Below are 13,569 nucleotides of genomic sequence, written 5' to 3'. Positions count from 1 at the left end.
GAGAGAGAGAGAGAGAGAGAGAGAGAGGGTGCGAGAGAGGGGTGGGGGTCGATTGAAACTTTGAAAACTCTACTGTCCTACCATTCTCTGAAGTGTGTTTTGGCCCTATTATAAGTAAAATAATAAAACTTTACTCAATGAACGTAACTCACCCACAATTCACTTGTGTGTTCAATCAGGAATTGTTTGAGCTTTTGGAGGCGGAGCACATGCCAAGGGGTGGGGCCCAGGCAGCCAGCCTCGCTGTAGAACTCACAGCAGGAGGACTGAAGCCGGAGCACACCAATTACGTGAGTGCTTTTTTAGTTATAGTAAAATAAAATTACGGCACTTGCAGCATAATAAGGCCGCATAAATGCCCAAGATCAGAGGTGTTGCAAGAGAGTAACAAGCTAAAAAAAACAACAACAGTAACAAAGCAATGAGAAAGCAATATGTTCGCCAAGATATTGGAAATGAGAAAGAGACCAATTGTACAGACTCAACTCCGTGAAGTCCAGTCTGGCTTCAGAAAAGTCAGGAGCTGTACTGACGCTATTTTTGCATTAAGACAGTTGTGTAAGAGTACCATTGCACATGACAAAGATCTCAACATCGTCTTTATGGACCAGGAAAAGTAATTCGACCTCAGTAAACTGTGCAAAGTCTTAGGGGAATACGGCGTAAAAGGACAGTTGCTGGAGAACATCATGGCACTTTATAAAAACAATATCAGGAGAAGGACTATCGAACTGGTTCCCTTTCAGGTCTGTGATGAAACAAGAATGTGTTCTCTCTCAGCTTCTCTTCATCACTTACATGGATCATGAAAACAGTAAATTGACAACACCACTGAACTAAACGGGCTTCTATTTGCTGATAACCAGAGTATATTAGTCTAGATACAGATGAAGAGAGATTACAAAAACATACCACAAAACTAAATTATAACAAAAACAGAAGTTGTTAAGGTAACAGAAACCCAGAGAAACTCAAAGTCCTTATTGACGAAACACAACTCCAGCAAGTAGAGGAATTTAATTAAATAATTTGGGAAGCACCTTCTCACAAAGTGAGCATGTGGACAAAGTAATAGTAGTAGTAGTAGTAGTAGTAGTAGTAGTAGTAGTAGTAGTAGTAGTAGTAGCAGCAGCAGCAATAGCAGCAGCAGCAGTAGTATTAGGCAACATTTGCCCTATAGGGCTCTCGGGGTCTAGAGGTTAATATGTTCGCCTCTCAGTCAAAGGTCCCGGGTCGAATCTGGGTAGAGCCCGGAAAATATTCTTCTATAAAATTTTCTTCTTTCATCTCGTTTTCTGCTCTCTAGCAATGTTCTGTTTTCTGCCTTCGTTTCCACTTTCTGCCCCCACTCCCTCATCTCCTTTCCCTCTCCTCTGGTTCCTGACTCTTTCTGCAGCCTTTCTACTGCTACTCCGTGGCTCCTTCTCCCTGCTGTCTTTCCTCTCCCACCTGATCTTCTGGTAGGAAAGATGTACTTCAAGCCTTCTCGGAAAAGGGCAAAAATTATCGGACATCTCGTCGGCAACTTGCACACATTAAAGATCTCTTGGAGATCTCAAATCAATATGAGTAGGCTTCGGCCGCCACCCTGGCAAAATTCAAGATTTCCTACCAACTGGAAATGTTTAATGTGTCCCGCGCGCTCATATAACCTCATGCGAGCACCATAAAACACTTACAAAAATAAAAACCAAAACAGTTGCCATTGTCCATATTCCCAGGTTCTGCACAAATTCAACCGGGAAAACAGGGGCGTGGTGGACTTCCTGGACTTCGTGACTTACGTCCCTTTGTTCGTGGAGATTCACAAGCGGATCGTCAGCCATCCCCTGAGCGACAAGTTTGACTTGTGATAGTCATCTCGTGGACGTCCGTTACCAACAATTTATGTTATTATCATTACTATATTTTCATTCTTCTTCTTCTTCTTCTTCTTCTTCTTCTTCTTCTTCTTCTTCTTCTTCTTCTGATTATGTTTAATAATGGTGATGATTATGATGACGAAGGTGATGATGATGATGATGATGATGATGATGATGATGATGATGGTGATGATGATGATGATGATGATGATGATGATGATGATGATGATATTGTTACTAATATGGCTATTATAGTTATAATTATTGTTATTATTTTCATAATTATTACTGTAATAATGATGATTGTTATTGTTATAGTTCTTCTTCTTCTCCTTCTCCTTCTTCTTCTTCTTATAATTATTATTATTATTATTATTATTATTATCATCATCATCATCATCATCATCATCATCATCATCATCATCATCATCATCATCATTATATCATCAACATAATATAATTGTGAGGCAACATGGTGAAATCAGGCGCTCGTCCAAATAACGAAATCGGAGAAACAGGCATTTTTCCGCCAGTTTGGAAAATTGTTATCAATTTTTTATTTTTTTGCTTAACCTCTTGTTAGTCTGAATAAAAACACATTTCCATATGAATTTTACAGAAAAACATTGATTAAAGGCACACAATGTATCATTTTTCCGTTTTCGAAGACTCTTTAGCTATTGGAGTTACCTAACTTTGGCGGCCATATCTCGCTAATTTCAACACTGAAAAATGGCGACCTCTTCCCCTTCAATCGTAAATATCTTGAGTTCTATTCAAGATAAATGGATTATGTTGTTTTTTTTCATCAAAAGCAAGGCAAATGAAAAACCTTTAAGATGTTACCAATAACTGCATCTAAAAAATTGACGAGCGCCTGATTCACCCCGTCGTGACTCAATTATAATAGAAATGTGTTGACCTACGCAAATATACGTTCTCACTGTAAGTATTTGGGATAGCTACTGTACCTCTGACAAAAATAGTAGCACCTTACTTTATCCACTCCCACTCCCAAAAACCACTCTCTCACTTACCTGCATAATATTAGCATAGCGGTTGAGCTATTCTTTACTTTTTTCACGGAAGAGAATTTCTTTTTCTTTTTAGTTTTACAAATGCATTGACCTTTACTGACGGATACAATTTATAGACCTCAAGCATTAAAATTTTTCCTCGACATTGTTAATTGGTATGTTCGTGAATCGTGTGACGAAGGCATTTGCACAATTCGAAGTACCAACCGATATCCATGTTCTGTAGACCCCCTCCCCCCCAACTGCGATTACGATCTGACAGTACGACGTTAGGTTTGTTAACATCAAAAAGCCAAGGGGGTCATTTTGCACTTAAATAGCGTAACCCCTTTCCTTGCGCTTACAAGAACGACATCCATTTAAAAACCAGGCTTTCAAGAACCTGCATAGTCATCATGGCGCCTATCATCCTAACGCGATTAAAAACGATATCCGTTACAAATCTGTCATATTATTATTCTCACTTACATTCGGAACATTGTTTTAATGTAGTGGTACTTTATCGGGGCAGATTAAATACACTTCATTTAAAACAAAATCAAATGGCATCTTTACCTGTGATCAAAAGAAAGGTATCACCCTATAAGTTCGATCGGTTCGCCTTTCCTATAGAAAAATAATCATTCTTTTACACATGAAAGTGGAATACGAAGTAATTTTCGGATATTTCAAGGTGAAAATTGTCTTTCTGCTAACACGTCTCTTGTATGACTGAAATTTGACAACAGGGGTAAGACCCAAAGGTCACACATTATTACGCCCTGTGATCTCCATATGATGTAGTGTGCGTTCAGCAGTTCATCACATCGGTACATCCCCTGCACAAGTCTTTCAAGATGCTATATAAGGTCATGACGAAATGGCTCTAGGGTAGGGATTCGCGTCCCGAGCAACAGAGTTAATCCTGCCCCACAAAATGTTCAATTGGGTTCAAATCTGGTCAAATGGCTGGCTGCAGATCCATGATAACGACGTTATTCTGGGTTTTATGTATTAAATTCAAAGTGCAGTGCTCGGTGTGCGGTTGTATTGTTCTGTTGGAATCTCATAGGCGGATTGTGTTGTTGAAAAAATTACAGATAGTGCTCATATGGTCTCCTGTACACTTTCATCCTCCTACAATAATGGTGTTCAGACTGGAATTGAGAATCAACCGAGAAGGTAACCTGTGTCACACTGCCCTAGGTCCATCGGTGGTGTAGCTGTGACCAGTTCGTCCTAGCCTGACGGTGTGTTGACTGTAAACGAAGTCTGTATGTGGGCATCCTATCTTCAATCTTGAATTCCCTCAGTTTACGTCGAGCAGCATGCCGGCTGACCAGTAACATTTCAGGAAATTGTCCGGCGTTTTAGCCTGCCGATCGAAGCCTTGATTTTTCTGGTTTTGAGTTAACGGTACCGCCTCTTTTGGGAGACACTGGTCAAACATTGATGCAGTTTTAAATAAATATAGACCTTAACTTTACAAAAACCAAAGACTATTAAAACATTGATCACGTGGTCGGGGAAAAAATCCGAATGTTCTGTTGTTTCATGTGAGTACTAGCCTAATTAAAACAGCAACATGTTATTTTCCTAACAATACCTACTTTTCAGAGTACCTAGTATTACACGCATGAAAAATAAAGCATAAAGACTAGATTTTATACACAATTAAAAAGTGGTAGATCTATTTTTATTTTGATCATCAGTATACATGTACATGTATTATGTGTGTGTGCGTGTGTGCTTGGAGAAAGGTCCAAGTTGTTGAAAATTGTGGATATCCAAAAAAAAGGGCATTTTCTGGTTGCAAATTCCATGATGAACACGCTGATTTTTTAAAATCTCTAAGTAATATCTTGAGTAGATTTACAGATATACCACATTTTGTAACGCAGGGTGTAAAATCAAAGTTGGAAGAAAATCCAGATGTCTAGCACATTTTTAACCTTTGGTGGAAAAGAACATGATGCAAATACGATTAATAAAACAAACTTAGACTTAAAATATCCTTTTGATATAATTTAATATTATTAAGAAATGTTTAAACTTGCGTTTTCTGATGGAACTAAATGTTTTATTAGGTTCGACTTTTTTTTGGTCCTTTTCACCCTGTTGCTCAAACACAGGTTTGCCGACAACTGGGACCTTTCTCCCGGCTCGCACACATATTATAGTAATAATAATATGCCTAAGGTTGAATCCCTTCCTCCAGGCTTTTCCTTCCCTTCCCTTTCTGTCCCCTTTCTTGTCCCACCTCAGATTTTCAAAACATGTAAGTACATGTACACAAGATACGCTACATTCGATCAATTCTGAATTATTTTCTTTTTTTTCATTTCCATTACCGCAATATGATATTAATAATGATGTCCATGCTGTGTTTAGTTTACGCATGATAAAGATGCCTTAAGCAATTCTGTGATAAGCCACTACACAGGTAAACATACCGTCCTATTCTTATCAGCATAATATTGTGTAAATTTATACTTCTATGCACATGGGATTTGTTGCTTCAAAATTTTATTTGCCGATAAATGCCCCCCCCCCCCACCCCGAACCTTACGATTGGTCTATTATATATATATATATATATATATATATATATATATATATATATATATATATATATATATATATATATATATATACATACATATTTATTGGATTAGGACAATTGTTAATGATTCAGTTTTCATTTCTGTGGCTTATGTAGACGTCTACGGCTCGTTCACACCAAACATGCGCGTTCGTGAGGTATCGTGGTGGGACGCACGAAAGAACTATTTTATTTATTATCTGGGCCCTTTCTATGTTCCCACCAACTGTTCGTGTTAATGCGATAGGGATAGTAATGTCGTTTCAGACGTTGTGCGAGTGTTGAGTTTTATGGCAATCATAAAATTTCATCCCTCAAGTCTGGGTCTGGGCCATCTAAGAAAAAGAAATGGTTCCTGTATGATTCCATGTCTTTTCAGGTACCTAACGTCACTGACAGACCAATATCAAGTACCCTGTCTGAGATAAGTGACCGGGGGTTGAATGCCACTGATACCGTCACACAATCCTCAGAGGTGCCCTCTATCCACTCTCCAGTAGGCCAACATGAAGAAGACGTTATCGTCTCGGCTGTTGAAACACCACTGAGACTAGATGTCTAGATGTTGAGATCGAACAAAATACGCCTGCTTCAAAGCAGCATTCCAGCAGCGCGTCCAGAAAAAGCTTAGCACAGGTTGATATTGATACAAATCGTAACATTCTGGATACGCCAAGAACTATCCCTACAACACCTTATGTGCCCCCACAGGAAGAAGATGAGGGCCTGCTCTTCTTTAAGAGCATGATCCCAAAGTAAAAGACATTAGATGTCTTATAGAAGATGGAGCTGCAAGCTGAAATACACAGTGCTCTATTCAAAAACTTGAAAGGGGCACATGATAAAAGCGGAGCCCACAACTGGTGCGATGGGAGAGCAAGAAATACGTCCACACCAATATCAATATAATTGTTATCAATCAATATTATTATGTGTACCAATCTGTCTTTTTAAATTTTTAATGTCTTTCGTTTGATAATGCCTCACACATTTCAACAAGTAACATTGAATTAAAAATCATTGGAATTTGCTGTAGCTTAATTAATAAACATCTGGTTTATAAATGAACCTGCCTAAGAGTTATGATCAGTTTCTTGGGGTGCAATAGCTTGACAATAATTGGTGCTGTTTTTCCAATGTGAGGTGTCAACAAACCCAAGAGGCTGTCGAATGTATCTGGTCGAATTCAAATGTATCCAATACATTTTTCTTTACGTGACAAATTTGGGGTAGCAAATTGGGAGTATCAGGTACCTCCTTTTCTTCCTCTTATTCCTTTCTTTTAACAACAGCAAAATCTTCAGTTTAGTCTTGGCATCCATGTTGATGTAAAACCAGCACGATAACGCCCAAATAGACGGATGATAGGACCAGGTGTGAATACCAGCAGCATGTTTGGATATTTTATTTGTGTCAAGGCTTTTGAGCTGAAGTTTCACATGGGGACGCATTTTTCGATAAAATCTCAGGCTGACTTTGCTCACAATAAGTTTGTGGTCAGTCCCACATTCTGTACGCATGGTGCGAGTGACTCTGATATCACTCATACGTTTCACGAAAACATAATTAATGAGGTGTCATTGATTTTACCGGGCATGCATAGATGATGATCCAAATCTTACTGGCAGGTAAGTTTGTATTGGTGAATAACAAACCATGTTCTGCACATTTCTGTAACAGATGAAGACCATTGCTGTTACATGAGCCCACTACCATATTTACCGATGACATAAATAGGTTGGCTTCGAGACCACAATACAATTTACCATCTGGGTTTTTGGTCATCGTAGGGGCATATGCACTCACAAATGTTACATAATGGGACAGTCTCAGAACCATGAGCTGTCATTAATACCTTTTGGAAAGGATTCCAGTTGGATTGTCATATGATTTTTTAGCCCAAAACCAACACCTTTTGTTCTACTTTCTGAAATATCTTTTCCCTTCCAAAAGAAACTCTTGCCGCAACTCAGTTCTTTCAACTGCCCTTCATTAATAAATCTAGTTTTAGTTTTATTAAGAGCAATGACATCAAAGTTATAGCGGTTGAGCTCCATTGCATATATTATTATGCTATGGGTCATACGTAACAGATGCAGATCTAAGTATTTTTCTCTGCCACAGCTTCGTCAATGAACAACACAAACCCTCTTCAATCCCCCCCAAACAAACAAACAAACAAACAAACAAACAAACAAACACACCGTTATCCTCCAAGCACACATTACAAAAGGAATAACAAACAGAAAATGACTGAAAGGTCACATATTTAAAATTTAATGACTCAATAAGTACAGTAACTGTCTTAGTTGATTATTCAAATATGACGTTAAAACAGAACTCCAGAAATAATTTATAGTACTTTATTAATCGGGGAAAGGGAAAAGCCTTGACACTTTCTCACCATTCAGGTAATTAATTTGTATTCATAACTCTGTGTAATAATAGTTATAGGAAGTATGCACATCATGATTTCATTAGTGTTGACCACCTCTTTGGTGTTGACAGCCTTCAGTACAGAATGCAATAACATAAATCAACACAGAATTAATTTGAGCCAACATAAGAATCGCGTCTTGAGTTAGTTACTGTCACTTATATAAATGATCATTTATGCTACTGAGTGACTTGCCTCAGACAAATAAACTAGCCTCGGACGAATTAAAATAAATTCTCTGTTTGGAACCTCAGTGCCTGGCACGGTCTGTACAAAGAGAACTGTGGATATGACGATGATGACAATGAACAGAAAATAAACTCTTCCAATACTCAAGATAAAGAATACAAACTGATGAAATAATCAGAAAACATTTTACGCACACAATTTGAAAACAGGGCTATATAAACTCTAAAGACAAACACAGAAAACGAGGAGTCCACAGGAAAAACAGGCAAGATCACAACATGGAAGTCTTGAGGATATTTATATGTCAAAAGCTTAGGCCTATATGTAGACTCAGAACTTCATTTCTGTTCCACTGTTAGTTTACTGTTTGCAGGAAAAATGCATTTTCTCAAGCTTTCCATTTTATTGTGATCTTGTCTATTTTTTTCTATGGAATTCAAAAAATTATTTTTTTTTACCATCATCCACAAAATCAACTTCAAAAAAGAATACTGGTTTCTTCCATCAAAAGACTGGATTTTCATCTTTACAAAAACTCATTTCAAGTAATTGGATCCATGGTATTTTTGAACAGCAAGAAAAAAATAACAAATTAACCCAAAAATAATCCTGCAAAATTTTCAGAACAAGTCCAACCCCTCCCATGTGCAGTGAGATTTCATGTCATGATTTGCTCAATCCAAAGAGGCATTGGAGAAAAAAAAATTCAACATCATTTGTGCCATTTTTTGGGGCATTAACGGAGCTTTTGTGAGAAAGTGGTCACCACAGTTTGGTGACTTCCAAAGTTGAAGTGTCCTTGAAAACCATGAAAGCAAGGGAACCACTATGGAAATTATTATTACATGACAGTCTGGAATGTATCAGGAAGTTTGCACATGTAAAATATAGTGTGTAAGCCAGGCATACAATAAAACTGTCACCATCGTTTTATGCAAGAAAAATTCTGAAATTATGCAAACTTAGCCCAAAAATGTGAAATTATGCGAGTCTGTTAATTTTAACAAAGAATGATAAAGGAAAAAAATCAGAAATTAAGCCAGAAATCAAAAATTTTTTCTAAATTATGAGGGCTACATAAAACCACAGGGACAGATAAAAATAAATACTTTACTAAAGTGCTGATCATTTAGTGGGTGCCAATGACATTTTGAAGACTATTCAAAGGCCAGAGTACAACTATGAAACTAAAATTTTTTAAAATCCATTTCTTTCAATATGACATTTGGAAAAAAAATGGGACAATAGATTTCAATTTAATTTCTACATGACGTACAATGAAATTTTGAGTTATAATGATTTTAGATTTGCAGTCAGACTTGAGCTAGCACGTTAAGTATTTATAATGGGTTTTATATATGTGTGTGTGTGTGTGTGTCGCAACGAGGTGGATGAGGCGCTTGTCAATTTTTGGGCATATGAGGTTATTGGTATCATCTTAAAGCCTGTTCATTTCTCTTTCTTTTGGTGAAAAAAATATCCACTTATCTTGAATAGAAGTCGACATATTTGCGATTGAAAGAGGTCGCCTGGTTTCAAATGTAAAATTATGGAGAAATAAATGGCCACCAACGTTTGGTAATTCCATAATCTGAGAGTCCTTGGAAACAGAAAATTTACATATTTTGGGCCTTTAATCAATGTTTTAATGTAAAATATGCACAAAACTATAATCTAAGTTTTTAGTATCCAAGGACTATCAAGCTATGGAAATAATCAGACATTAGCAGCCATTTTCTCGCTAATTCTACCTTTGAAACCAGGCAACCCCACTTTCTTTAATCTCAAATATCTCAACTTTTATTCAAGATAGATGGCTATTTTTTTACGGATAGCAAGACAACTGAACAAGCTTAAAGATGACCCCAATAACTCAACATGCCCAAAAATTGACGAGTGCCTGATTCCACCACGTCTTGACACATGTGACATATGTCATTTAAACACTGCAAATTGACAAAAAAATATGCTGCGAAGCTGCTTGACCATTATGGCCTACCACTTCAAAGTGTGATTTTTGTTTCTGTGACTCCACATACATATGGAAATTTTAACAAAGTTTTTCACATTTCTCTTAGGCATGTTGCCAAAGGAAATATGAATCATTTAAAGAGAAAAATACTCAAACTCAGAGTCACACAATTTCAGACAACTGCAGGAGAAAATTTGATGGATTGTTGACGGGATTAAAAACTGTGTATGGGGAAACACTAGAAATTTTAATAAACTGGTTTTAGCAGACATCTAAAAAATACATTAAATAATAGAACCAAAAAAAACAATAACACAAAACAAATTAGGAGAGAAATTTGGAATGATTCAAAAGCTGCAGTGACAGATCTATAAATAAACACGCCATAGGGATATTGTAGGAACAAGTAAAGTTCTTCCCCTAAAACGAAACAAATCAGAAGTCATAATTAAAGACATTCAAATCTTTATGACACCTGATTTTCATTTCAAACTTATCAATAAGAATGTGGCAAAAGCCTTTCTCAGCATACTTTCATCAACACAAAAAATTGCATATTGACATTAGTGGAAGCAAAAGACGACAATAACTGAAAGATTTAGAGCACATTCATAAAAAATAGAAATATATTTTTTGTCGACAAAAACATCCAGCATGTATAGAAACAACACATTAACAACATTTTGGCTTGACACAGTCCTGTTGCTGTGCACTTCCTGAACCTGAAGCTAAAATTCACATCACAAAAGCCATCAGACGTTCCCAACAGGAAATACGCTGCAGGAAAAGGAAGAGCCAGCCATTAGGTTCCTCGCACAAAGAAACATGGGGTACCACTCTTACACGCAAATGCACTGGTCACATAAATTTCACTCAAAGAATAAACTCACCACTGACGTGAATAAAAGTTTTTAAAACAGTTTAAATCCATACATATATATATATACACAGAAAAGTGGTTAAGTGAACACACAGCTTTTGCAAGTTGTTGTAAACTACAAGGCAATATCCTAAAATCTGTTTTGATTTTGTGCGTGAATTTTAAAATGAAACATCATTCAGTGATTAAAGAAATAGACCTCCGACAAATCTTATAACGGAATCATAACCACTGAAGGCACAACAAGGTTAAAACAAAAGAACATAAGGTAAGCAATGTTCTAGTAATAATACAACACTTCCCTTAATTCTTCATTAAAAATCGGAATTAAGTCACAAACAAGATATGTACCTTAACTGACGTATAAAATATAAATAGTTGAGAGAATAAAACTTGATGAAGAGGACATCACTTTCCCCTGATCTTTCTTTATGAAATGCCAAGCCAGGTCCCCAAGAAGAAGAGACATAAAACGTTTGTGCGTTGTCAGTCAAGTGACTGTTACAAGTTCTCAACAAGGGCAGACTGCTGTCAGTTTCAAGCAGTCTGCCCCTCATCTCAGATTTGACTTCAGATTGGAAAAGAAAATCTCCCAGCTGATATAATCAACAAAGCCTAAGAGGTCAGTGTGTGTCAATAAAATTTCGAGAAATACGTAACATTGTAACATTGTCAATATGTTTTCGGTGCAAAAGTGGGCAAAAGTTGACTTCAAGTTAAGAAAAAAAATAAGAACAAAACTCCAGAAATACTCTTTCTTAAAAATAAAAGAGAAAATAATTCACCGAAAATCAGAAGCATTCTCCTCTCAGACAAAATCCTGGGAATAAACAACATAGAATCCACAACCACCGAAAAGTCCAGTACCTGTAAACGTTAAGAACACTGATAAAAATGACGGTGGATATAGTGGTTAAGCACCAAAGAAAAGAAAAGAAGGTATAACATATCGTCATTGTGGCAGAGATTATACGCAAAGAGAATTAACATATCAATAATATATGTGGTGTATCTGAGTGTAAAGCTCCGTTCTGTTCAGATAAGTTATTTGAGAGGCTGGGCCTCCAAATTTAACGACCTTCTCTGACAGAACAGAACCCCAAGAAAAAGCCTTGAAGACCCATTAAACAACCCAAGACCAGCATTGTCTGATAGTAGGATTCAAACTAGGGTCATTTGGACCATAATCAAAATAAACAAGAACTGCTATGGACGTAGTTTAGTAGCATGCATACAATCCTGCTTTACACTACTGGAGATACATACTCCAACTGTGCAAGTAGCTGGGACATAAGTTTAGTACAAAAATACAATCACTATTCTGCTCTACACTAACGGAGATATACATGCCGATCGTGAAAATGGTGAACATCCCTATAAACACTTTTAGGTTGTCTAAGAGGCGGGACCTCTAAGTTTAACGTCCATCTTCGAAAGGACTGAGCCACAAGGGAAATTCGCGTAAAGTGTATCAAAGGACTAACAGTCTGACCGAGCGTAATCCCCAAACCCGCAATCTCACGATTATGGATCCAGTAGCCTAACTACTAGGCCACCGATGCTACTGCTTAGCGTGTAAGTTGCTGACTGGAAACAAAGAGCTATTGACAGAAACTTAAAAATTAATACTAGTACTCAAAATATGATTGAATCAAATCGTTTCAATCACTGTTACCAAACTCTTTTCTGCTACTTCTTATTATGCACAACTCTTTGGTTTTGTAGAGAATCATACAGCAAAATATATACCAGTAGTAAGCATAGTATGTGTCACGATGGAATGCAATCAGGCGCTCGTCAATTTTAGGACATATCAAGTTATTGGCATCATCTTAAAGCGTGTGTATTCGTCTTGCTTTATTAGAAAAATTACCATTCTATCTTCAATAAAATTCGAGATGTTTTGGATTGACGGAGGTGGGGGTCACTTGGTTTCAGAGATAAATTAGCGAGAAAATGGCCACCAAAATTTGGTGGCTTCCAATGTTTGAGAGTCCTTGGAAACTGCAACTTTGCTTATTTTGTGCCTTAAATCAACGTTTTTCAGTAAAATCCACACAGCAAAGTGTTTTTAGATGGTCATGAAAGGTGTTCAGCCACCCCCAAAAATCAGAAAGAAATTGCCCAAGACCCAGAAAAATGCCAGTTTCTTTGATTTCATTATTTTGATAAGCGCCTGATTTCACTATGATGCCTCACATATGAACAAGGCTTCTTGGAAAGTACATGGAGAATCCATCAATTTCAATGACTTGAATTCTGCTGAAATAAATGTATGTTTTGTGTACAGGCACAACAAAGAAGGCAGCCTCATTAAATGTTTGAAGACATAAAATTCTATTATTCCTCCTCCATCTGAGAACAGAGATTCTGATTCCATAATTGACGTATATAATTTACATCATAGTCTACAATTACTTGTGGTGTATGTGCTACATAAAAAGAACACAAAAATACCTGTGCTATGGCAGAGGTCACTTCCGTCACTGTACATGTTTAAAAACCCTCTCAACATTTCTGGGTCTGGGAAATAACGTTGAACAACAGAGTGGATGGCCCTGGTCCAAACCACCAACAGCGTATTTTGAACGAGAGTTGCGTTGGAGAGTTT

The 13,569-nt window shown here is 37.1% G+C and overlaps 1 protein-coding gene across 1 annotated transcript in view; it reads left to right on the top strand.

The window, feature by feature from the left end:
• LOC101855241 overlaps window positions 1-1,876 on the top strand; it is a gene marked incomplete at its 5' end in the record, with an annotated part of 17,942 nt that extends 16,066 nt beyond the window's left edge. The window contains 1 exon segment of the mRNA XM_013080396.1: window positions 1,722-1,876. Coding sequence (XP_012935850.1) covers window positions 1,722-1,853 — 132 coding nt within the window.
• Between the last annotated feature and the right edge of the window lie 11,693 nt (window positions 1,877-13,569).

This window comes from Aplysia californica, unplaced genomic scaffold, assembly GCF_000002075.1.
Source record: "Aplysia californica isolate F4 #8 unplaced genomic scaffold, AplCal3.0 scaffold00084, whole genome shotgun sequence".
NCBI classification, from domain to species: Eukaryota; Metazoa; Mollusca; class Gastropoda; order Aplysiida; family Aplysiidae; genus Aplysia; species Aplysia californica.
The sequence above is the reverse complement of the archived record's forward strand: the minus strand, read 5'-3'. Positions and strand labels throughout refer to the sequence as shown.